General features: G+C 42.2%; 2 protein-coding genes across 13 annotated transcripts in view; one reads left to right on the top strand and one right to left on the bottom strand.

Moving 5' to 3' along the window:
* The first annotated feature begins 3,134 nt into the window (after positions 1 to 3,134).
* On the top strand, positions 3,135 to 21,928 carry LOC136106975 (lamin-B3-like). Of its 10 annotated transcripts, XR_011741123.1 has the most exons (13): positions 3,513 to 3,946; positions 9,157 to 9,313; positions 10,303 to 10,428; positions 11,330 to 11,500; positions 12,843 to 12,968; positions 13,084 to 13,304; positions 14,007 to 14,232; positions 15,169 to 15,276; positions 16,130 to 16,246; positions 16,346 to 16,453; positions 16,587 to 16,656; positions 18,206 to 18,237; positions 18,782 to 21,928. XR_011741123.1 is itself a non-coding variant. In XM_071814058.1 (12 exons), the coding sequence occupies exons 1-12, from the start codon at positions 3,579 to 3,581 to the stop codon at positions 18,787 to 18,789; spliced, it is 1,971 nt and encodes a 656-aa protein (XP_071670159.1). In that variant the 5' UTR covers positions 3,511 to 3,578; the 3' UTR covers positions 18,790 to 21,928. The 10 variants fall into 10 exon arrangements, 9 of the variants coding, with proteins under 9 accessions (XP_071670164.1, XP_071670159.1, XP_071670161.1 ...); XM_071814058.1 differs by having other exon boundaries at positions 3,511 to 3,946; positions 16,346 to 16,656; XM_071814060.1 differs by lacking the exon at positions 16,587 to 16,656 and having other exon boundaries at positions 3,512 to 3,946; positions 18,125 to 18,237.
* Positions 21,929 to 22,280: 352 nt separating this feature from the next.
* The window catches only part of SH3GL3 (SH3 domain containing GRB2 like 3, endophilin A3), a 45,000-nt gene continuing 42,262 nt past the window's right edge, over positions 22,281 to 25,018 (bottom strand). For all 3 annotated transcript variants that reach the window (XM_065847771.2, XM_065847772.2, XM_071814064.1), the window contains one exon: positions 22,281 to 23,074. In XM_065847771.2, the coding sequence (XP_065703843.1) occupies positions 22,869 to 23,074 (206 nt within the window). In that variant the 3' untranslated portion in view covers positions 22,281 to 22,868. The remainder of the gene's footprint in view (positions 23,075 to 25,018) is intronic.

A 25,018-nucleotide genomic window follows, 5' to 3' on the forward strand; every position in this document is an offset into this window, starting at 1 on the left:
TTAACAGTTAGTGATGGCAATCCACTTGACAACAAATGAAGGTAAGAAGGGTTAGCAAGATTGGGTGGATGGATGGAGGTGGATGTTTTATCAAACCAAACCTGTTGTTTACTTTTGCATCTGGTAATGCCACAAATAATTTAATTGTTTCACTGATAATCACCTGGTGTTCCAACAAAGGCAAAAAAGCCTGTAAGCTGATCAACTTGTTCTGCTTAATTTAACAAGGCAGATGCTGAAGCATGACAGAGGAGGGTCACTTGTCCAGTTACATGTTCTGGACAGGACTCATCCATTTATGTATACTGCCACCAACAACACAGAAACAGATACTGCCCTCTAACTTCTCTGGTTTTTATTTCTAATTTTCTCATTGGCCTCCATATTTGCGCTGGTACTGTGGCAATTATTATCAGGCTAGTAGAACTCCATCTATCTTCATTAACTCTGGACAGGTGTTACCAAAAATCTATCTGTTAATATACTGCTCAGCAAACTGTTTATTGATATATTATAGTGCATCAGAGCAATACTAGTTGAAACAACATTACTGTTATATACAGAGGATTCTTAAACTGTTACAAAGGCTGTCCAGTGATACCTTGCTTTGTTTCCAATAGGCATTCAGGAAGAGGTCCGCATCAATTAGAGAACAGAATGACTACCAGAGAACAAAACTAAAATGCTACAAAAGTTTCTTCTGTCTATGCTGACCCTACATCTATGCCTATAGTAGACAGCACAGTATTTTCACACTAATCAAGCCTGTCCTCTTACTATGCACAGCCTCAAATCTCAAATACATTTAACACTTGAAAAAGTAGGTGCAGATTCCAACATTTTATATTAGGTCACTAAAAAGTCTAAAAAGAGATGCTACTATCAACAAGCTCAGCCTTACTTAAGTATTCAGCAGTCATTGCTCGAACAGTCAATCATCTGGAGAGGCAACGTCCAGCTGCTTCCTAGCAGACAGAGGCAAGTCAGGCAGGGGCCACACAAGCCACAGCCCTGTCCCACTGCTCCTACGCAAGATAAGCATAGGGGGAACTAGAGATAACAGCTAGGGTAAGCAGAGAACCCAGGCAAACATGAAAGTATAATATCAAGACAGAAAATCAGTCCATGGGCCAACAAAGCTTACAACTACACAGAACCATAACAAAGCTTAAAGAGCGACTGAAGGCCAGGCCAGAGCTTAAATGGAGCTCCTGCACCTGTGGGCGGAGTTGTGGGCAGAAGCCCCAGCTGAGGCTCATCAGGGTTGTTAAGACCTATTAGTGCACCCAGAGCATTTTGGAACCAATACCAACAGATTGCTCGCACATGGTTAGAGTCAGCTAGCAGGTACCTAAGGAAAAAGACAGCAAAAAGTTCAGTTGACTTTTTCATGGTTTTCATCACCTTGTGTTTTTTTTTCACTTAATTTCACCAGCTTAAGGTCAAGGCCCAACTAAGGCACTTGAAAAACCCCACAAATGTTTTTAATGTTCTTGTTTTCTTTATTCTAACTTTGTGGAATCTGCTAATACCACCTATATCTCCCATATCTACGTTTTCCTGCAAAAGGACTATTTGTAAAAAAACCTTTTATTATGCTTTAGTCTGGCATATATGTTTTCTCACAATTTTTCCTGATACCCTCCATATCTCTTAATCCTGAAACATTCCTGATTTCTTTCTACTTAAAACAGTAGGAAAAGATGGGACAGGGTTATCTCCACAGGAATTCCTCAGCTGCACTTGTGGTCCAAGCAGTACAGACTACAGTCTTAACTGAAGAAAAAGTCAGAAAAAATGTCAGAAACAGAAGAATCAGTAACAGATTTCCATTGTGCTCCTTTCTAATTTGCCACCTTCTGTTCTTGCCTAGGGAGAGGAGCTGAAGAATACAGAAGATAAAACCAGCTCAGACTATTTTTGAACTATTTCTTTCAGATGTTTTTGTTTGCACTATTACAAAGCCTTGGCAGGCAAGGAAAATATTCTTAGAATAGCAGATTTCTTGCTTTGTTCTGCATCTGTTCCAAAACCATACAATTGTATTTGAACAGCTGGCCAGTAACATGCAACCATCAAACATGACAATGACATGCGATCACAATGTGCTTTGCAGAGGACTGAGGTTTCAAAGCCGAAGTAAATCCTCAGATGTACATATCTTGGTCTTAGAGGTACACATTCCGATTTAAATCATACTTTCTATTTTTCTTGAACGGAGCTTTCTATTGGCACAGAAGAGCAAACAAGTACTCATTATATCAAAATAAAAAACTGGAACAGCTATACAGAAAAGAATTTCCTGGTGCTGTTACTAGGACTAGAACCAGAGGAGCTCAGTCTGGCCAGATGCCCTTATCATGCCGCCTATAGTTTCAGAGTTTTGAAATTTTGTTTTGTTTTTTACGCAAATGTGTAAATAAGTTCAGGAAAAAACCTTAATGAGCATCCACAGCTCCTTCTATGTCCTCATCTACTTTGTAAGTTTGCATCTAGGGGTTAGAAATAACCTAATTCGAAACCCCAGCTGCAATCTTGGGGCCAACTATGTTGTTCTCTTATGTTACTTGCCTGCTGACCTATGAAGTGAAGCTTGAATTTACACCTACAACCTTCATAAAATCTATCTTTGTATTTTAAAAAGTCTAAGAGGATGCCAAGGCTATTATTTTGTGTAGGAAATAACACTGCCCTAAGCTAAGTTCTTAAGTAAAGTTTCTTGTAACTGCTGCAACAAACTCCATAACTAACAGTTATATTAATGTTCAGAGATTTTTAGGCTCATATTGTATGAGATCTGTACAGCAGCTGCTATCCAAGATGTAAGCGAAAAATAAAAGGGTAAGTTAATTAGCTACTGGAGAAAACTGACAGCTATCATAGTACATGTCACTACGTTGAAGCAACTTTCTTATTGAACAATGATTTTTATAAAATACATTAGCGTAAGGCTTTGCAGACTGTTTCACACGTTTGTCTTGATGCAGGTTCCCTTTCCCCCTCCACTCCTCCTTCTGCTCACACATCAGCTTTCAACAGAAACACTGCAGCACTGGGATGGCTGACAGCCACCACAGCCTAACCTAAAACCTGAAACCACTGCCAAAGAAAGAGCAGGGGCTAGCTTTCATCAGCTGAACAAACTGGGAGAAAAAAACCCAGAGACAACAGGCAAAGCACTGACATGGCAGCATTCTGGAGCGTGAGCATCTCTGATTCTTCCTAAATCTGGGATTTTTTTTTTTCACCCCGACCCCTTGCACCTGTTTGTACAAACGCCGGGCGACCGTAAGCTTTTCGTAACAGCTCCTTCCCCGCCCTCTCGGGGCAGCGCCATTGGGCTGATGAGATGCATCAAGACATATGTAAAAAAATAATAATAATTAATTTTTTAAAAGTTCATTTTCTGGAGGGAGCCGCCGGGTCCGGGGAGCAGCCCGAGCCCTTTAAGCTGCCCACCCCGGGCCGGCCGCGGCGGCAGCTGCCGGTTATTTATACGCGGGCGGCGGCGGGCCCTGGGTGTCTTGCGCGGGGCGGTACCGGTAGCGGCGGGGCCCGGGCCTGGAGCGCAGGCTGCCATGGCCACGGTTCTCTCTTCCACGCCGGCGAGCGGGAGCCGCTCCCTCGGCCGTGTCGCCGCAGCCTCGCCGCTGAGCCCGACGCGGCTGAGCCGGCTGCAGGAGAAGGAGGAACTGCAGCAGCTCAATGACCGCCTGGCCGCCTACATCGAGCGGGTGCGGGCGCTGGAGACCGACAATTCGGCGCTGCAGCAGCGGCTGGCGGAGCGGGAGGCGGGCAGCGACCGGGAGCTGGGCAGCCTGCGGCTCCAGTACGAGGCGGAGCTGGCTGATGCCCGCCGGGCGTTGGACGAGGTCGCTATGCAGCGGGCCACGCTGCAGGTGGAGCTGGGCAAGCTTGGTGAGGAGCACCGGCAGCTGCACAGCAGGTCGGTGCCCCGGCCCCGAGCAGGCCAGCCCCGGGGCTGGCACCTCATTGCGGTCTGGCAGGGTGAGGGGGTGTGTGTTGGGGAAGGAGTGAGTATTGTGGGGTGTCTGGGCCATGGTGATGGGGACTGGCCATTGTCTTGTGTAGCCTCACACCTGCCTGGACACATTCCTGTGTAGCCTCATCTAGGTGTTCCTGCTCCAGCAGGGAAGTTGGGCTAGATGATCTTTTGAGATCCCTTCCAATTCCTAACATTCTGTGACTCCTCAAAGGCATGGCTCTGTGAGGCTGAGGTGTCTTGGGACAGGAGAAATCTTCATGTCTGTTCTGAAGATGTGCTGTGGGGACACCATTGTGTGTGCCTTCAGCTGTGGTGGAGCTGGAGAAGAGACCTCATTGCATTCATGTCTTCCTCACATGGGGAGGAGGAAGGGCAGGTGCTGAACTCTCCTCTTTAGTGACCAATGACAGAACCCAAGGGAAAGGCAGGAAGATGTGCCAGGGGAGCTTTAGGTTGGACATTAGGAAAAGGCTCTTCACCCAGAGCGTGCTGGACACTGGAACAGGCTCCCCAGGGAGGTGTCATGGCCCCAAGCCTGACAGTGTTCAAGAAGAGACTGGACAATGTCCTTGGACACATGATGTGAACTGTGGGGTTATCATATGAAGGGACAGGAGTTGAACTTGATGATCCTTGTGGGTCCCTTCCAATTTGGGACATTCTATGAATCTATGATTCTATGGTGTTGCTGAACCATTTCAGACCTCCCTATGACAGATGTAGGGGCTTTCCCCAGAGCTTGAGGTGCTGGGTGGCCTTATGGAGATAGTGTTGCATGAATACATTGCTGACTGGGTTTGGTACCACACCCGTGTTTATAAACTCGAGAAACTGCTATGCTGGAAATCATCTAGAAAGTTATGGGAGTAGGGGAAGGAATCTCCATATGGAGTTAGCTCATGTCTTTGTGGGGCTTTTTAGCTCAGACATTGCCTAGAGGGAAGACATAGAGGGCAGTCCTGTAAACAGAACGGCTTACCTGGTCTGGGCTGGTACTGCACAGAAACTGTCCCAGTGGTTCTTAGGTCTTGATTTACATGCTGCTGGGATGTACTGCCTGCTGTTTTAGGCCTGAATTTATTGCAAGTTGTGTATCCTGAGCCTGGAATCATCTTGTTGGCTGGTCTCACCAAGCCTGGAACAAAGGGGTAGCCCAATATGAGTGCAATTAAATGCTCTTGAATAAGGGAAGATGGTAGGAAGTGATAGGGAGGGAACAAGTACCCATATCCCAGCTTGTTGGGTTTGGACATCTACAGATGAACTTGTATCATAGCAATTTGGGCACCAGCTTTTCCTTTTAACACTTATATGGAGCAAATGCTGCCACCTCAGAGGCTCAGTAGGACTTAGTAGCTTTTCTACTTGAGAATAAAATGTGTTTTCACTCTAAGCTTCTGTTTTCAGCTGCTTAGAAGTTCTTGGGCTTGTCTCATTCATGCTGGGTTTTGGCTCATAGATCTGTTTCATAAATCTAACCAGCCACTTGAGTGGACAGTGAGGAAAGGGGTAATACCAGTTCTAAGACTTTGCTGCTGCTCTTCATGTTTGTATAATTCCATGGCTTTGTTTATAAAGCTTTAGGCTTGGTAGGTATGTGGTCCTCTGGGCTGACTTTTTTTCTTTTTTTTAAAGTAACTGGGTCTTAGAAGTGGTTAAATTTACAGCCCATGGGAAATGATACATAGTACATGCTGCTTTCTGAAAGGACTAGACTGAAGTCCTAATATTAATGAGTGGTTTGTATCTGGGCTGTCTAACTGCAAATGTCTCGGATGGCTTGGAACAAACTACTTTGAGGGTATCGTGTCCTTTATATATACAGCCTTTAAATAACCTGGAACTCTTATAGGATGGAATGTCACCAGATAATTTCCCAACAGCATTAACCATTGGCTCTCATTCATCACTGGTAAAGAGACTTAAAGCTTCAGCAACAGTAAATTGTGCTTGCATTTCAGCTTTTTATTTTTCTTACTACTTAAATAGTGGTAACTGGAAAGAGGCCAAAGACATTTGGGGAGGAGGAGTTGTGAATAAGCATATCAGTTGTTTAAATTCAGAGCCTGAGGAAGGTCAAAGCAACTACAGTAGCACAGCAGAGAAAGACAAGGCTATTTTCTTGTTGTACTGGTTCATATAGATGTGCATTTTGCTAATGAACCAGAAATATGCAGTGTAACAAACTCAATCTGTAAGAATGAATTTTGCAAGTGCTTTTAATGTCCTCCAGTTTTGACCAACTGGAATCTGTTTCAAACATCCCTGAATTCTTTTGGTAAAATTATTTACATTTTCCAGGTGAAGCATATGTGGCACCCTGATTTACAGGGAATGTGACTGGCAGTGCTTCAGAGTTATTGCTTGCACTTGATAGTCAGTAAGCCAGGCTTAGTTCTGGAATGGTTGCTGTATGGAATGTTGTAGAGCTCTGTAACTTTCACTGCTTGCTGTGTAATAATGCGGTGTTCTGAACAACAGACTTGGTTTAAAAGCACAGTAAATACTCTTGTCAAAGCGGACTTGTTAAATTCCTGTTTTCAAGGATAAAGCTACTCACTTCAGGGTGCTCTGAAAATATGTCAGGAAAGAATACAAGAAACCTGAACCCATTTGTCAGAGGCCTGCATCAGGAAAGTGGACTGTTAACACACAGATACTAATGGAATTTCAGTTTTGTACATACTTTGATTGCAGAATGGAACTTCTATTATTGTAGGAAGAAACAGTAAATTCAGCAGTTACTGATGTACCTTTTAATATCGTAACTTATACTCACAATAAATGGCAGCAGTAGCAGAGATCCCAAAAGGAAGGTGGCTAATACCTAGAAAAGAAAGAAACCTGTATGTACTAAAAGTACTACAACACCTTGTTTGTCATGGTTACCCTGAGAGTCTCTTTGTTTTTCTAGAGTCTTAGTAAAGAACACGTAACTTTCTCAAGTAAAACATTTGGGTTTGTGTCATGCTCATGCAGTATGAGGACACAAATGTTTCTAAACAGCAGGGCTATAAAATGCCTTGAGCAAGAACCTGATGTAGCCGCTTGCCCCAGGCCTGTGTTGGAATCAACCATACCTGCGTCTCTTCCAGCAGATGTTTGCATAACCCTTTTCTTTTGAATTCCAGAATATTCCCCCAAGCAGTGTGCTTCAGTGTTGAGCTACTGTCAGTTTCCCCAACATTTAACCCAAATATTCCTCCCTGCAATTCAAGCCTGCATTTCCTGCCTTTTCCACAACAGACATGGAAAATAGATTCCCTTCCTCTATGCAGCAGCCTTTCATGTATGTAAAGACTGTTATGTCTCCTGTCACTTTTCTCTTCTCTAGACTAAACAACCCTTACTTTTTTCCAATATTTCCCTGCAGTTTGGGGCTTTCTAGAGCTGATCACGCCTGCAGAATGACTTTGGATTCTCTCCAGCTGGTCCGCTCAGTTATCAACTGGAAAACTCATTGTATGAATTAGCACAACTTAGACACTTGGCAGAAGAGATTTTGGTAAAATAAGTTGAACATTTTGCTCTTTGCAACTGCGAACTGGAGTTTTGAGCAGGAAGTCAGTAGTGGTCAGGCAACTGTAAGGATTTCAGAAGTTAGAGCAGCCTGGGAGATTATCGGCCCTTTCTCTGACAGGGTCTCACTGTGGGCCCAGGACTTCTCTGCTGTGGTGACAAGTGAAACTGGCAGCTTCAACAAACCTGTTGGCTATCGAGGGAGTACCTGAGGGCTCTTTACTGGCGATTTGTGCAGGAAATAGCAGTCTTCTGAAGGCAAGGCTTCTCTTGCCCTGTAGCTCTGCTGTGGTGTGAAGAAGGGAAGAGTGCATGGCCCTTCCTGAGGGTGCTGTGTGGGAAGGGTGGTTGTGGTGGCTTGTGTCCCTGTGGCAGGAGCTGTGGGGCTGACAAAGGCTGGTTTGCCAGGGCTGGGCCAGTGGCCTCCTGGGGACAAAACTGCACTGTGGGCAGGCATGTCCTGAGGACTCAGGGGAGGAGGAGTGGCACCCCTGGCAGCCAGAGCTGCTTTCTGGTGGCGCTGCAGAGCAGGGGACACTTTGCTGCCATCTCTACTTTGCCCTGGTGAGACCACACCTGGAATGTTGTGTCCAGTTGTGGCCCCTCAGTTCCAGAAGGACAGGGAACTGCTGGAGAGAGTCCAGCGCAGGGCAACAAAGATGCTGAAGGGAGTGGAGCATCTTCCGTGTGAGGAAAGGCTGAGGGAGCTGGGGCTCTGGAGCTTGGAGGAGACTGAGGGGTGACCTCATTAATGTTTATAAATATATAAAGGATGAGTGTCAGGAGGATGGAGCCAGGCTCTTCTTGGTGACAACCAATGGTAGGACAAGGGGAAATGGGTTCAAACTGGAACACAAGAGGTTCCACTGAAATGTGAGAAGAAACTTCTTCTCAGTGAGGGTGTCAGAGCCTGGCCCAGGCTGCCCAGGGAGGTTGTGGAGTCTCCTTCTCTGCAGACATTCAAACCCGCCTGGACACCTTCCTGTGGAACCTCAGCTGGGTGTTCCTGCTTCGGCGGGGGAATTGCACTGGATGAGCTTTCCAGGTCCCATCTGATCCCTGACATTCTGTGATCTGCCATCTCCATCGCCCGCCTCAGGAGCGCGGCCTCGAGCTGCGCGCACAGCCTGCCCGCCAGGCGGCGCTGCGGGGCCTCCCCGGGGTGACGGGGCCTCCATGGCCGGTGGCGCGGCCGCCCTGTGTGTTAACAGCCAACAGCCGCTGTGCCGGAGGGCTGAGGGCGGCCTGTGCTGCTGAGGGGTGGCGGCTGCATGAGCAGCTTGTTCAGGGGTGGCAGGTCACTGTGTGGTGAGCTTGGCTCTGAGCGTGGCTGCTCCCTCCCTGTGGAGGCGGCCTGTGCCGTCCCTCCCTGCTCCGGCTGGTCATGCCGTGGAAAATAGCTGGTTTCCGTGTAGGATTCACAGAAAACAAGCTGGAAACTGGGTCAGAAATCTTTCTGGTTAAACAAATGATACTTGTCTGTGGTTTCTTTGTGCCGGCCCTGTGCTTGCAGTGTCAACTGACTTCTCCTCCCCTCAGCTCTGCCACAGACCCTGTGAAGGGAAATGCATTGAAAACAAACTTTCTCCCTCACCAACTGCAACTTACGAATGTAAAACTTTCACTTGCAGGAATTCAAAGAAAGAAGCTGATTTAAGCGTGGCACAGGCTCGCATGAGAGACCTTGATGCTCAGCTGAACGCAAAGGAAGCTGATTTAGCAACTGCTTTGAATGAGAACCGAAGTTTGGAGAATGACCTTCATGAATTAAAGGATCAAGTAGTCTCTGTAAGACTTGTTCCTGGAATCCCAGCTTTTCATCCTGAAGCTTCTGATTGTTTTCCCCAACTAGTTATTGAGATTTAAAGCCAGGGAAGGACTTACCTCTGGCAATGACAGGTGGACAAAAAGTTTTCTGCAATCTTGCTAAGAGCAAATGCTACTGATAGCTGGTCTGTTAAAACTTCCATGTTTTGTAGGTACCTTTATTCTATCACCACAGTATATAGTGTTTCTTCTAAGGACAAAGTAAGTCGAAGTGTGCTGTACTGTTATAGCCACTGTAGCATTCTGAAACATGTCAGCAAAGGGAGCGTTTGATGGACCCTGCCTCACTATGCTTAAACCTAGGCAGAATGAGTTCTGACTGGTTTTTTGTAGGCTCACGTGCTACTGAAATGAACTCTGCTTGAGTTGCTACTTTATGCATGCATTTCTAAGAGCATAGCTTTTGTACTCTTCATGTTTTAGTGTGATAATTGAATAAGCTGATTTCAAATCTTTAGGATGAAAACTTGGAGAAAAAACTCCAAACCCTTGTATCATTAAAGCATCGCACTCCAACACTGGAAGTATATAGTAGTTTGTCAAGATAGTTAAGCTATACTTGGAAGACTTCTTCTTAAGCATCAGACAAATGATATTGGAAGTTAGGTAGAAATTTGGAGTGCTTTAGTGTTGTGGAGGGGAGGAATGTACATGGATGGTATGATTGATTCTTCAGAAGTTTGAGGAGTTAAACTTAGCTGATGGGATTAAAAGCTGCTCTCTATATTCCGAGTGGGAAATCTGGTCTACATCACAATTAAATAGGGTTCCTTCTGTTGCTAATATGCTGGATCCCACTGAAATAAGAACTTAATCAGAGTAACCAACTTCATTTAAGCAGTGTGTTTTGATTGCTATGGGAATGGAGTTGAATGACCTGTAGTAAGTTGACTGTCTTAGTTTGGAAAAATGACCTTAATTTTGGTTACCCTGATGTGTGTCTTTTCTAGCTGAAGCTGTCACTGGAAGATGCCACAAAGCATCTCCATGGTGAAATGTTGAGGAGGATAGACCTGGAAAATCATATGAAAACTCTGCAGGAAGAAATGACGTTCCAGAAGCGCCTTCATGAAGATGTATGTTTTAGCTTATTAATAAGGATTTTTTTAGGTGCCCAAAATGCCTGGATGCACTTAAAAGCCAAGTTAAGATGTGCTTTATCCTTGAAGAGGTTGACCTATGACAGTCCACCAGCCAATAAAATCTGTCTAACTAGAAAGACTTCAAGAAAGTACCCACCTCATGTTAACTGCTGAGGTGCCAATAAGTATCTAGAATATGAGAGAATTTTTTCAGGCTGCACTGCTGAAGGCAACTACAGTCCCAATATACTACTACACTGAAAGTGCATGTGTTAAAGCTAAATATTTCCAGATGTTTGCTAGAAGCTTTAAAGAATCAGAGAAATTAAATCATCTTTAATAAGCAACTGATGTTCCCTACTTCCTTAACACTTATCAAAGGTGTCTGGTAACCTTTGTGTGAGCAGTCAGTACATAGAACTAAAAAATGTGAATGTACCAACTTCCTTCTGACTGGAAGTAATCTCAAAGTGTCGTGTTTAAGTGATAGAGAATGCTAGTTTCTCTTACCAAATACTATTACTTTTTGAATAAAACAAGAATAGGTAAAGTAACAGTGCTTAAAGAAACTGAAGTGTATATGCATGTGTTCCAAGTAAAGCAGAGAAATCAATCTAGTTCAAAGAACTGGTCTTAAAATTAAATACAAAGTACTGCATTTATTAGTTTAAGCAAAGTTGGCAGTGAGGAAGCAAAACAACCCATCACAGCTAGCAGGGTGGAAGTACCCGACTGAATGGATGAATATCTAGGATCTGATTAAAGGTTAATTACCATGCACTCAATGATAAATGTGCTTCAGTACTGAATGACTTACGAAGCTGGTACAGTAAGACCACTCTCATTCAAAATGTATTGGCTGGCTTATTCTCTGAGAAATTTCTTCTTTTCCTAGGAGCTCAAGGAGGCAAAAAGAATCCATGAGAGCAGGATAGCAGAAATAGAATCTGGCAGTCAGAGAGAGTTTGAGAGTAAGCTCTCAGATGCTCTGCAGGACCTCAGAAAACAACAAGAACAACAAATTCAAGGATACAAAGAGGAGCTGGAGCGAACATTCAATGCAAAAGTGAGTCTGTAAAAGATGCCAATAAAACGAAGCTTAAGTTCTCTGCCCCTTGATATTATTAAAGTCACGCTAGCATAAATGGCTGAGTGGTGGGGCCCTTGCATTCAGTGCAGAGCTTTGTGGTGTAAGTTGTTGCAGAATCTTGAAGCGGTGTCAGATTTTTACAATAGGATTTCTACAAATGCTTGATCCCCAACAAAACTGGTTCAAGCATAAATATTGTCCTTTGGGGAATGATTAGGAATGGCTAATGTAATAAAGTTGATAATAAGTCAGACTTCTGACAAATCTGAGAGCTTGTCTGACAAATTCAGGACTAAGGTGTGCTGTATTTTTATTAAGCAATTCAGTATTATTGAATAAAACTTGATCTGCTGATTATAGTTTTACTAAAATGCGTAAATTAAGGTATTCTTACAGTCCTACAAGAGGACTTTGAACTGTATGAGTGCAAATGTCCCTTTCCAGTTGGTAGTCCTGGAAAAGGGGGAGAGGGTGGCTATGGAAGCAGCATGAGAGTATGTTTCCCAGAAATGGCGTGTCACCTGTTTCCCAGCGTTAGCCACATGTGCAGGACAAAGTGACGCTTTGGGCCTGTACTCCTGGCAGGTGGGGTCCTGGGGTCAGGGGTTGGTTGCAGTGTACAGTATTGATATATTGAACCATCTTTAATACTCAGTGCAGAATCACATAATCTGCTGCTTTTCTCAACAAGTACATGTGTTCATTTCTTCCTGGTTCTTCTGGCTTTCTCTATATTCCGACTTAAATGCCAGCTCAGTGAATTCCTTTAGATGCTTCTGTCCACGTTTCCCCTGCAAATTCTGTGCATGCCTCATGTAGTAGCATGGCTCTACTTTATCCTTTGTTGGAACATCTCAAGATTGAATTGCTCTAGAAATAGCTCAGTGCTGCTTATAGTGATGCAGGAACTGTTTAGTAACAGAACTTTTGGGGAAGTGCGATAGTTTGAGGAGCACAGCTAATATCCTGTAACCCCCTGCTTTGACAAGCACCTTCTAAACATTCTCCATTTTTCTTCTCGAGAATCCATTTACTTCATATCTATACAAAGTCTTCATGCATCTGTAACTGAAATATCCTAATCCAGCAATTTTCACTACCTGATTATTGCTGACTTTTTCTGACATGAATGTCAAACTTGTGTAAATCTCTTTGAAAAGCAATGAAAAACTTTCTGACCTGGACTTCATTGGTATCTGCACACTTAAGTAAAACATAACTATTTCCAGATGTAACAGCTGGAAATCACTTGGTTTTCCTTCCTTATTTGAAATACATGGTCATAAGCAATTAATTACTAACAGTGACTTGTCCGTAGATGGAGAATGCCCAGCTGTCTGCAGCAAGAAAAAGTGACATGGCCAATGCTGCTCAGCAGGAGCTGATGGAAACAAGGATGAGACTTGATAGTCTGACATCTCAAGTTAATCAATATCAAAGCCAGGTACTATCTTTATTTGTATATCCTTAAAATTATTTTAATTTAGATACACAATTCAAAATTCTGGCCTCTCTAATCCTCCGTTATGGTTTGATTTTTCTCTCCCCCTTAATTTCAGAATGTTGCTTTGGAGAACAGAGTACGGGAGCTACAGGATATGCTGGATTATGACCGTGATCTCCATCAAAGGCGTATGGCTGAGAAAGAGAAAGAAATGGCAGAAGCACGGCAGCGGGCACAAACACAGTTGGAAGAATATGAGCATCTCTTAGATGTGAAACTGGCTCTAGATCTTGAAATAAGTGCCTACAGAAAGATGCTGGAAGGAGAGGAACAAAGGTAGGCTGTGTCAAGATCCACATGTGAGGATCTGCTTCATCCTAGATCTCTACACAAATTAACTGTGTATTCTTCAGAATGTGGAGGAGGCAAGAAATAAATATTAAGTATGTGATTAGTACCATAATTTAGTTCTTGAAGCATAGTCTTCTGTAGACTGTGGGTTTTTTGCCACATTCACCACATGGTGTAGTAAGATTAACTTCTTAAACTCAACTGATAAACTTCAAAGGTCTGTTAGACACCCCTCCCTAGAATCAAACTTTCTCAAAGCTTTGTGCTACATCCTAGAGATATCAAAGACAGAGCCCAAGTTTAATGAATGAAACTGGGAAGATGTACCAACTCCCAACTGTCCACACACTGCCTGGTGAGAACAGCATGAACTCTCAGTACACATTAAGGGTCAAAAACTTAAACTACTTCCACTAAAGACTGTGTCTGTAGCGACTTTAAATGAATACTGGTTGCCCAGGGAATCTCTTATCAATATAAGCTTGCTCTGAACTCCAGGGATGGGGCTGTCTTCCAAACTTAGCAAGCTACATAGCTGCTCTTGCCAGTAAAAATAAAATCTTATATTCAAGACTTCATGGAAAGCTTGTATATAAGAAGTTGTTAGGCTTGACTATAGTGGGAAGATAGGAGGGAGAAGAAATAAGCACATCATATTCAAGTGAATATTATCTGATTCCCGTATAGGCTAAAGCTGTCACCCAGCCCATCTTCGCACAGCGTTGCAACTCAAGCAACAGCTCAAGGGCGACGGTTCCTGCATGGGAAGAAAAGGAAAATGAAAGAAACCAGAAAAAGAGGGCATAGTTTTGGATTTAAGACTGTTCAGCATGCTTCATCTTCTGGAAATGTATCCATTGAGGAAATTGATGCAGATGGGAAATTTGTCAGGCTTAAAAACAACTCTGACGAGGTACTTGTGTTCATTCAAATCTGCATGGCCTTCACTGCGAAGCATGGCTGCTTGTGAACACACTTGTAGCTTAGGGAGAGGTGACAATAGGGAAGGATGAAGGGATGGGGGAAGAGTACGGCCAAACAGGATGCAAAGTGGCACCTCTTAGCTAACCTGGCTGCAGCCAAGAGAAGACGAGAGGCTTTTGTCTTTGTTCTTCTGGTACTACAGGTGTTTTGTTCACAGGGCTGTCTGGGAAGTGCTCTTGTGGGGAGGCTCACTGGGTTCTAGGATGCAGAAATCCAACACCTTCAGTTGTTTCTCATCCGATTCAGACTAGCATTGTCCTATAGTACTACTTATTCTCTGTGGAGTAAGTAAGGTACTTAGTAAATTGGACTATGATGGCTTGTTACTTAGACATGCTTAAAACAGCTAAAAGGTTAAGTAGAGCTGACAGTATTTAATCCAGGCAGAATGTTTATCTGACCAATTAGGTAATTATTTGACCAGTTTAGTCTGCAAATCCAGAATTATTAGAACCAATCCTCGGAGCTCCAAAACTTGTGGCTGGTAGCTTGGCCACTTTGGCCTGAGATGCCCTAAACCTTCACAGGCCTCTGTATGTGTTTTATGTAGATATATATGGCCAAAGTCGGTAGATGGGTGTGACCAACCTCACTTATTAGAATTTCCCTGGAAAACAGCATCATGATTCCCCTTCAACAGAAAGCAAGAATAGATGTGCCCAAGCTGGTGGGACTAAGCTTAATCCTAAGGAAGTACTGGGAGAAATCATAGGGAGGCTTTACTGGAAACTCAAATGCTTCTTCAAAATTGATTGGATTCTTGTACACTACAGGAGTGGGATTAAAACTCACCCTTGAGTCTGGAAAGAACCTTGTATGATATGGTGTTGGCTTGTAATGCTGAGAGAAATTTCTTGTCCCACAGGATCAAATGCTACATGGATGGGTGTTAAGAAGACATCTTGGAAGTGTGTCAGATGTAACGTACAAATTTCCTTCACAGTTCACTCTTCAGGCGGGCCAAGTAGTTACAGTAGGTAGTGGTCTTGTCAAAGTTATTCAAAGCTCTCTTGTTATGTTAGATGGCAGCAGGGACTCATGGAGTAAGGGAAAACTAAATTGAAACTACAAGTGCCTGAAGAACTAAAATCCTCATTTTATGTAGAGAGGGAGGTGGGGAAAAATCCTTGCAACAACTTGACCTGAAATGCCAATTAACCTTTCTGTAAAGGTAGACCTTGGGTTGAACTTAGAACATTCCAGACTGGGATGTGCTGTTATTATGAACAGAATCAGTATATTCTAGTTTATTCTCAGGGTTCCCCATGTTCCTTTGATTCGATACAGGTTGTGCAAAGACTTTTGCTGTTTCTAAAAGCTGTAGTGCACTACAGTTCAGCAATGCTGAGCTCATGATTTATGGGTACAAAGCTAAATATTAGCTCTAAAATGATACTGAGTACACTTAATGATCAAAGAGCCTAATTCTACACTCTGCACTCCAAACTCTGTATAAGCTTGCTCAAGAGATCAGTGAGTGACCCCAGGCTGGAGGCTATCTTGTATACACACATTGCTGCCTGAGTACATCTGTAACTGCAGCTTGGATCTGTGATGTGCTTGCCCCAGCAAGGCTACCTCTGTATCAGGTAGCAGCTGTTCACAGCCTTTTCTGCACTAATGGTTTTGTAGTCTTCAGTTAAAAAACACATTACTACCACTGTTGATAGTCCTGACAAGAACTAACCTGCCGGGGGTCACACTAGTTCAGTTTCTGTTGTTGGACGTATTTGGTATTGGAGAACTTAGGAGATGTATATGTTAAACTGAGTCTTAATCCAACTACAAATAAGGTTGTTCAGAAGCTCATTCTAAATCTGTTGCAGATCTGGGGTGCAGCTGCTGGTGTAAGCCCAGGTCCTAGCGATCTGGTCTGGAAGTCTCAGAAGTCTTGGGGAACCGGGAATGATATTGGTGTTAAACTCATCACAGATGATGGTGAGGTAAGTGAGATAATAAGTAGCTTCTACTGTACTAATACTGAACTTGTTTGATGTGCTTAATTCTTGAGGGTTCTTGGTGGCAATTCAATTGTATTGTAGGAACTTGCAGAGAGGAGGATAATATATGTACCCAGGGGAGAAGAAAGCAGTGAGCAAGATGATGATTATGAAGAAATAAGTGAAAGTGAAATGGGCTTTCCATCTCAGGTAAGCTGCCTGAAGTTTAAATACACACTATCAACAGAATCATTCAATGGCCATTTCTTTTCATTACTGTATGAAAATACTTGCCCAAGTACTATCAATATCCTACAACTCTCAACATTTTTCTTGATGTCAGACCAAAAGAAGAAGAAAAAAGAAATGTTGTTTGGTTTCATGATAGTGGTTCCTGTGAGCATCCTAAGCAGGTGAGATGGTGAGAATCATGCTTGTTAGATAGAAAACTGGCTTCACTAATAGTGCTGCAGTCTCTTGTCCCATGGAGGCGGTAGCTTGCATGGCTTTGCACCAGAAATTGAATTGATGTTTTGCTTACTGTCTGGCTGAATATGATCAAATGGCAGCATTAACTGTTTGGTCTCTTATTGCTGACACACTGAACAATACTAGCTTTAATGTCTGTTCCATCTAAGCATCTGTCTGTGAATAAGCTTAAAGCTTTTACAGCAAGAACAGAATGCAAACACTAACTAGAAATACCTTATTTCTGTGGAATGAAGTGACTTATTTGACACTTCAGTGTCCCTGACTTGCTCTTAAGATAACTTAAATTCACACTGAAGAAACCTTGTATTGCCATTCAAAAGTGTTAAAAGCCTGAAATCGAAGTTGTTAGTATATTGATTACCTAAGTCCCTCTTAAATTCAAGCATGACTTTGAGGCACTTCTGTTCCAGCCCATTTCTAGGAGCTACTTTATTTTGCTGTGCAAAATAAGAATCTTAGCCTTGCTTCAGTCATAAATACTCCCTTCAGTACTTTCCAAAGTGGAACTTGCACAGATGCAGGTCATGCTAATGGTATTAATGTAGTCAAACAGAACAGAGGTTGTTTGCCTTCAACATACTTATAACCCTTTGGCTACAACTTGCATGCTGTGATGCCTTGTGAAAGACTCTCTAGCCCTCCAAATGGCTTCTGACTGACCGTATTATAAGTTTGAACTTCTGCATATCAGATGTTCTTCGTGTACTTTGATATACTAGTAGTCAGGTATCTTTAATTGCTGAAATAGTCTAGAACAGAACTCATACAAGGGCTTTAAATTGGTCATAACTGAACAATTATGGGCTGTACTTGACTCTTGAGTTGGTTTGTTTCTTCACTTGAAATAGCACCAGGTCTTAAAGCCACCACCATTTCCTAGGTGTTTTATAATATACCTGTCTGAAAACACAGGAGTGTCTTAGTATGTCTTTCTGAATAAAATGTACCTAAGAACAGGCAGTTCCTGCCTGCTGCTTGGTTCTTTCAAACAGAAAATCTGGGTACATATCTGTTACTATAATACCATGTGGCTTAGGGGATGTCAAGGATGTCTGTCATAGTCTCTTGACTTACATGCACATTCTTGTAATACTTTCAGTCTCTCACTGAAGGAGGGTGAGACCCTGTTAAATAGGCTATTGAGAAAGGTTTTATAAAGCTGTTCTGGCCTGTGGGTACAGTGTACACCAAAGCAGTTCAAACAATAGCAGTGAAACTTTAGGTTTGTGGAGAGACTCACTGATACAAGCTTCTCTTTGTGTTCAGAGTAGGGTCTCTCCTTGAGGTTGGTTTGTGGTTTTGGTTTTTTGTTTTATTTTTGTGGGGTTTTTTGTTGTTGGTTTTGTGGTGGTTTTTGTTTGGTCTTTAAGGCTCCTTTTTTTGAATTAGGTAATCATGTGGCTTTTTTGGCAATCAATGACTGAAAGCAAAAGTAACTGTTTTCCTTACACCTCCAATCTGTTTTATCAGCAACTTTACAGTACAGTTGTGTACCACTTATGGTAAGCACTGATCCTAGTACTCCCACTCAAATGTTCATGTCATTCCTGTCTGCTGAATTCCTGTCAAACCTTTGTCCTTAGTACCTATCTGCTTCTGCTGCATTGATGGTACTGAAAAGGCAGCTTGGTAAAAAACAGTGAACTTCTTGCATGCAGCAAAATGCAAAGCAAGCATGCTGTGCTTAAAGAAAGGCAGGGTTTCCATGGATTTGGCTTCTGCTTTTACCATCCTAACCAGGGTAGCATGAATCTGCATGCCAGTTTAGTTTTGATGCTTCAGAACTGAAGTGCTGGTAGAGTTTGCTAACCTTTTGTTATGGAAGCCATAGCCTCACATATTGCATGGACTCGAGTTCGTTTTCTTTCCCCCACTCCAAAACCGTGTTGTATAGTTATGGTATTGTCTCTCTTGAAAACCTGCTTTGCTTTATTATCTATTAAAAAAGCCCCACACCTATATGAAGATGAAGTAGATAACCAGTAATAAATATGAAGTGTGTACACATGCTAATTAGCCTAATGTCTTGATGTTTTATTTCTGCAGCAAAATGAGGATACCAGCTGTTGTATCATGTAATGTGGACAGAGAGATGATCACCTGAGAAGACTTCTCAGTCCCAGGTGACATAGACTACATGTGGTTTAGATACCTTCTGCAATACCTGAAATGTGGAATTCACATCTCCCATTTCACCTCTTCGTGAGAAACATTGTCTCTAATTTTCCTACCTTCTCATACTGGACCCTGTCCTTGGATTCACTGACACAAAGAGCAGAAGAATACAAGCTCCATGTAAAGCTATTTTTGCTTTAACACAAGGATTTGGTTTCCATGACCTGCTGAAACAAAGGAAGGTACACAGTTTACAAAACTTCTAAACATATGCCCTACAAGAATGCTGCATACTTGACAATGATCAGGAGGCTGCCTCAGCTTTCTCCGTGTTCTGATCTGGTGTTTCTCCAAAGGTAATTTCTGTCTGAAGCCTGAGTGGGGAACTACATGGGCCAGATAACAGCTGAGATTGTACCCTGAGCAAGTCTGAACTTGGCTGAAGTAAAACGTTATCCTGAAGAGTGCCCAGTGTCTGAGATGTTTCCTGCTCAGATCCTGATGCTGAAATATAAAAAACTGGCTTAGATCACTTGATACAGTGAGACACTTTAAAATTAAAAGCAAGCTGTAAAAAATACTGTCTGTTGTTAAATGTACTGTTTCTGTATTCTAGCACCTGGAAATCCACCAGTTTCAGTATGGTATGTTCCTAGATAGAGTATATCACAGCATACCCATGTCAAACTGAACTTGGGTAGATCTATCCTGTAAATGTGAAAAAGCATCTCATTCCGACAGAGGTACTGTGACCAGCAATATTAGCACTCTGCTTGAAAGCTCCCCATGAGTCAATTTTTTAAGGGGTAGAACAAAAACCAAAGCTAGAAAGCACCAGCTGTAGTAAAAGGTGCATCAAAAAGATCTGCTCTTGGAATACTTATGAACTAAATCTGTGCAGCCCACGGTACTGCTTTGTGGATGTCTGATGGGGCAGCTGGGGTAATCCTGTCTATTGGCCAGTATGTGATTTACTGCAAATTAAATAGTTCTCTAGTCTATGTAAAGCCTGACCTATAACACTTAGAAACCAGGCAGTCAGCCTCTGGAATCTCTGCACTAAATTATTCTTAGCCTCTTTTTACTCAAATGCTTACCTTGATGAGCCATGTGAAATATGCTATAAGAGCATGAGGGGAGGGGAGCAGCTGAAGGCAGAGGAGCAGCTGAGACTGCAGGTTTCTCCAAATGCTGGATTAGTTTTGACTGCCTCTTATCTTGCCAAAGTATTCATTTTTGAAGTTAAGACCTGTTCTGTGTTAGGTTGTAGTTGTTAAGGTGGGCTTTCCTTGTACTAGTTTAAACTCAAGTTATTTAATTCTAGTTTTGAGATATCAAGACCGGATGCTGGTTTAAAACTTGCATTTTAGCAAATACGAATTATTGTTGTACCTTATGGCCCACATAGAAATAGATGCTGCTATAACCTTGCTCTATTTATCTTGATTTCTTAAAATTTTTTAACTACTGAAGGTATTTCTCATGTATATAAAAGCAGTCTTGGACTTTAACATTTGCAGGTTAAATAATAAAGTTGTTTGTTCATTGATCTTGAGTGGCTCAAAAGACTTTGAAGCAATAAAAGTGGTGAGTTTAGGGAAGATTCCCTGCAGACTGAAGCAACCTTCAGAAATACACTGTGCTGCTCTGTTTATATTTCTAAATAAAGCTTGAACTGTTATGAACCTGATTTAAGAGGAATCTTCAGTATTTCAAATGAAACTTTCTCATAGCACAAGGCAAAGATGGTATTAAGCAACAACCATGAAAGGTTTGAACTATTATGCAAGTCTTGATAGGAAATAGTTGTGGTACATGATGTTGTCTGGTACTGCCATCCATTGTCTTAAGAAATAAGATCCACATATTTACAAGACAGTTTATGGAACCTGTTCTTAGCATACAAACTGCGGAAGGCACATATGCAAGAACTGATTCTCTGCTCTCTAATGGAACCTATTGTGCCAATTCTCTTCCCTGGTAGGCAAACCTTAAAGACTGTTCATTTCCTGTGCCTTCTCTCTATACTTTATCCTGATGGATAACAGCACAGCTCTCTTATTTGCTTCTACCTCAAAACTTTTATATAGCTGTTTCTGTTCAATGACACATCTATTGCAGCTGAGCAGGAGCTCTATACTAAGTTGTAAGCTGCCTACTGCAATGGATTTTGAGAATTCAAACCTTTATATATAAATGCTTGTATGTGCATACATAGAATTCTTTGATCTAGGGAATTCTGGTGAGGTAGAAGAGAGATTACAACACCTTTTTCCTGCCTGCTACAGAACGGTCTGACTGGTGAGACCCCTCTGATAAAGGGGAGAAGAAGCAAAAGCAGCTCTGAATCCTAAATATGTAAACCTTTGCAAGCTGTCCCATACTTTTTGTATTCAGAACATTGGAAAATTTTTGAAGAAAAATAGCTACATATTGCTGCTCTAATAATGACTATGCACATGAATTTGGACAAGGGCTGATGAATTTTCTTTATGTGAGCAAGTCCAAATGCTGAGATCATGTACCTTAAGTAGCAAGCTGTAGCCAAAGCTACAAAGAATAATCCTTTACTGTTCTTGTGGCCATTGTGCAAGCCAGGGCCAGAGAGGAGAGAAACCAAAAGCCATGGTTAGGGGTTATTTATGCTGCTTAGATGGAAAAGTTACTGCACTTGTGATGCACATCAATCTTTTTTCTCTCTAGGAAATGCTGTTTCTACTGGACTACAGAACCAAGTAGAGCTTGGAACTTTGAAGCTGGATTCAAGCCAGTTTGCCTATAAAGAGTTCACAGTTTCCTTCTCACCACTTTCTCTCTTGTAGAGAGAGCAACTGGCAAAAGATGACATGTTCCTCTAGGGATACTGAATTTTTTGGTCATTACTACACCTGCATTTATTAAGCAAAGGAGAAGTATAACACAAAACCAAATTAACTCTATCATTTTGATTGTACTTAAGATACCTGTACCTGTCTCTCCTTTATTTTGAGGCTTTTTTGCACATCTTTTTCTCCACCTTGTCTTCTCTTTCTTCTTCTTCTCTATCCCTTTCAAATAAATACAAGAAGTGGAAGTGTATTGACTCTTCATGTGTTTGCAGTAGTCACTATCGCTACCTCTTTATCTCAAGGGCGCTCTATGCAAAGCCTGTGCAGCAAAGATCTGTTTGTACTTCAAAGGAATTTTTCTCTTCTCCTCCTGCTAGAAGAAAATGTAACAAGCATTATAAATGCTACACAATCAGCAGGGAGAGAGCGAGATTATTAAAATTGTAGTGGCTGGGGTGTTATAAAACTAATACTTGGGCTTTACTAATGCATTTTTTAACGTAGCATTGTTTTCTTCATTGAAAGCTGATATATTTTGCAAAAGTGAGCTCCAGCTCAAAAAACAAATGCCAGAACTACAGGAATAGAAGCAGCAACCACTGTTCTTATCCCACATAAATATTTATTCAGTTTGGTCAGTAAATTATAGGAATTTTCAATGCTGAGAATTTGTACTTAGTACAACAGCATCATAATATTGACAACAACCACTTTGCCTTTTGTCAACGTACAATGTGAAACAGATTAACTTGCTCACAATAAATTACAGTGCGATACATGAAAGGAGCTCAATGACATCAGTAACTTAGAACTGGTTACAGTTAGCTTCACTTACAGTATTTTTAAAAATGGTTTCCAAGAGTAAAATCATTGCAGCCAAAGATAAAAAAAATTCACATACAATAATAGCAAGGAAATGCATTTTGGAGCAACAGCGAGCTACCAGTAAACATCTCATACAGTGATCTTCAAGGCACAAAGCAAAAAAACTGGGCATGGGTTTTTTTGCAGGTTGATGGTGTCGGGGAAGGTAATTTTTTTTGGAATATAAAATAAATACATTTTAAAAAGACGCATACAAAAGTCAGTAAGTCAGTCAAAAAGCAAGGCTTTCACAGAATGCCACACTGACAGAACATTTGTGAATCCATTTCAGTCATGAAATCATGTTCACAGCTTGAATGACATAATCACTGAGGCAAGGGAACCATCACTTCAACATAATTAATGGGGAAGAAGCCAGACTCCCCGTTTAACATCCCCTCGTACCAATTCTCGTCAATCTGATTGGTCAGAGTTATGATGTCCCCTTCCTTAAACCCAAGCTCGCCTTCGTTTTCTGGCTCAAAGTCATAGAGAGCTTGGCAGCAAGGCTGATCCATGTGCATTGCAGAACCTGCCCAGTGACAGAAAAAACGTATTAATAGAGCTTCAGAGCATCCCACCAGCCACTGTGCATACAACAATGGTCAAACAATGTAGCCCTGCTGCCATCAATTCTGCTCCCCCAACAGTTTTTCCATTGCTTTCATCCATTGGTCCTTATATTTAAAACAATACTAGTAATAATTAGTTTAAACATAGTTCTTTCTCCCTTCAGCTGGCTACTCCGTTTTCATTCCTAGCTGCCTTCCCTTTCAAAAGGACGTTTGTCTCACACACCTTGAGTAATCACAGTTGTCAAACCAGTGTGGTCTCTGGAGGCCAGAGAATGGGAAGGGTAGGGGTTGAAGAGGTATAAGGGTCGACAGGCAGCGACAAGAAATCACCTGAACAAACCGCCCCACTACCGGGTGTAAACCCACCTGAGAGCAGGGCCAGAGCCACCAACGCGCTCCACGTGTGCTCACGGGAGCGTCCAGCTGCTCCTGCCCTACGGCTTCCACCCTCACCTGGCTGCAGCAGTCGCTGCTCCCCACCTTCACCTGTGCACCCCTTTGGTGCACGCATCCTTCAGCTGAACTAATGTGCAGGCTATGCTAGGAACCAGAGTGGCTGTCAAACTATTTCATGCCTGAAAACAGTTTTCCAATCCAGCATCTGGCTGCTCTTGTGACTTACGCTGTTTGCCCTGCTATAAAGATCTTCATTCCAAATAACTTTTTTAAAATACCAATGGTACCGTATGCAAACATAGTGGTGCAAAATAAGCAGATATAAAGCACAAAGCTGAATCACCATTAGAAAAAGAAGTGAACCTTGCAAATGCAGTCACCTTTTTACAATATATGCTCATGGAGAGGTGGTAATTGGCTTGGATTTGTGGTATGGATACATATGTAATATTCATATTTATTAACAACTTATTCTAATAAAATGTAATCTAACGTTCCAATTGTAAAGCTTACCTCTGTGGCCAAGGACCAGCCAGAGGTTCAACTGAAGTTCAGCCATAACAGATTTTTAAAAACATACACAGCATATCCAAGTAAAAGTGCGGTAATTTGAAATATAAGGGAAGAATAGGAGAAAAGACTTCATGCTGCTGCCACATAAACAGTTGTAAAACACATTCTAGCACGATAACGAACTCTAGAACACTCTAGAACGTACATTAAAGCAGTCAAACTTCTGAAATGCTAAGTTATTCAGGTTGTCTTATTTGCAGCGTTGCAAGAATTCTCAAATATTCCAGTCTTGACCCCCTCCCAGCTATCACACGCGCTAATCGTGCCATCACCTTGAAGAATAACTCTGGTCTGGGTAAATCTGCACACAATTGGTAATGTAATATTGATAGTTAAGGTGTTCAAAATGCATGCCAAAACGCATTTTCATCTGCTAATCATGGTCATGTGGAGGAACCTATTGAAAAGTAACTGTTCAGGAACCAGAAGTCTCCTAAGGAAACCAACTGACAACTAATTTGGTGATGAGTAAATGAGAATGAGGGAAAGCATCTTTTTAATTGACGGTAATACAATCGGGTGATACTTGGTGTTCAAACCAGGCAGTTGGAATTACTTTTTTATTTTGTAGGTATGTTTTATCCTTTATAATAACAGAAGAGAGCTCCCAGAACATTGCTGTAACACCACCGGACTACTCCCCTGCCTGTGGTAGTGACGAAGTTTTACAAGAACAAACTAAATTACAGCTGGTCTAATACAATGACACAGGTGAAAGCTCAATTCTGGCCATCTTTTGCTGAAATAGTCCGAGCAGAAAAAGACAAGCCACAGTTTCCCAGCAAAAAATGGACTGATTGTGTTCAAAAATAGCTATTTTCAGTCTTTGCAGAAGTGGTACCAGCTCACTGGAACCATCGGCAGCAGAAGGCAGCGCTCTGCAAAACTGACAAAGTTCCGATGGGGCTAATGTATTATTGCAAGCCAATTAA

The sequence above is a fragment of the Patagioenas fasciata genome, chromosome 12 (assembly GCF_037038585.1).
Source record: "Patagioenas fasciata isolate bPatFas1 chromosome 12, bPatFas1.hap1, whole genome shotgun sequence".
NCBI lineage: Eukaryota > Metazoa > Chordata > Aves > Columbiformes > Columbidae > Patagioenas > Patagioenas fasciata.

Bases quoted from the DNA above. Each gene is read 5' to 3' on its own strand.
- LOC136106975 (XM_071814057.1), top strand. From the start codon at position 3,579: ATGGCCACGGTTCTCTCTTCCACGCCGGCGAGCGGGAGCCGCTCCCTC. The intron at 10,429-11,329 runs GTATGTTTTAGC...TTCTTTTCCTAG, and splicing joins AGAAGCGCCTTCATGAAGAT to GAGCTCAAGGAGGCAAAAAG. The intron at 12,969-13,083 runs GTACTATCTTTA...CCTTAATTTCAG, and splicing joins TTAATCAATATCAAAGCCAG to AATGTTGCTTTGGAGAACAG.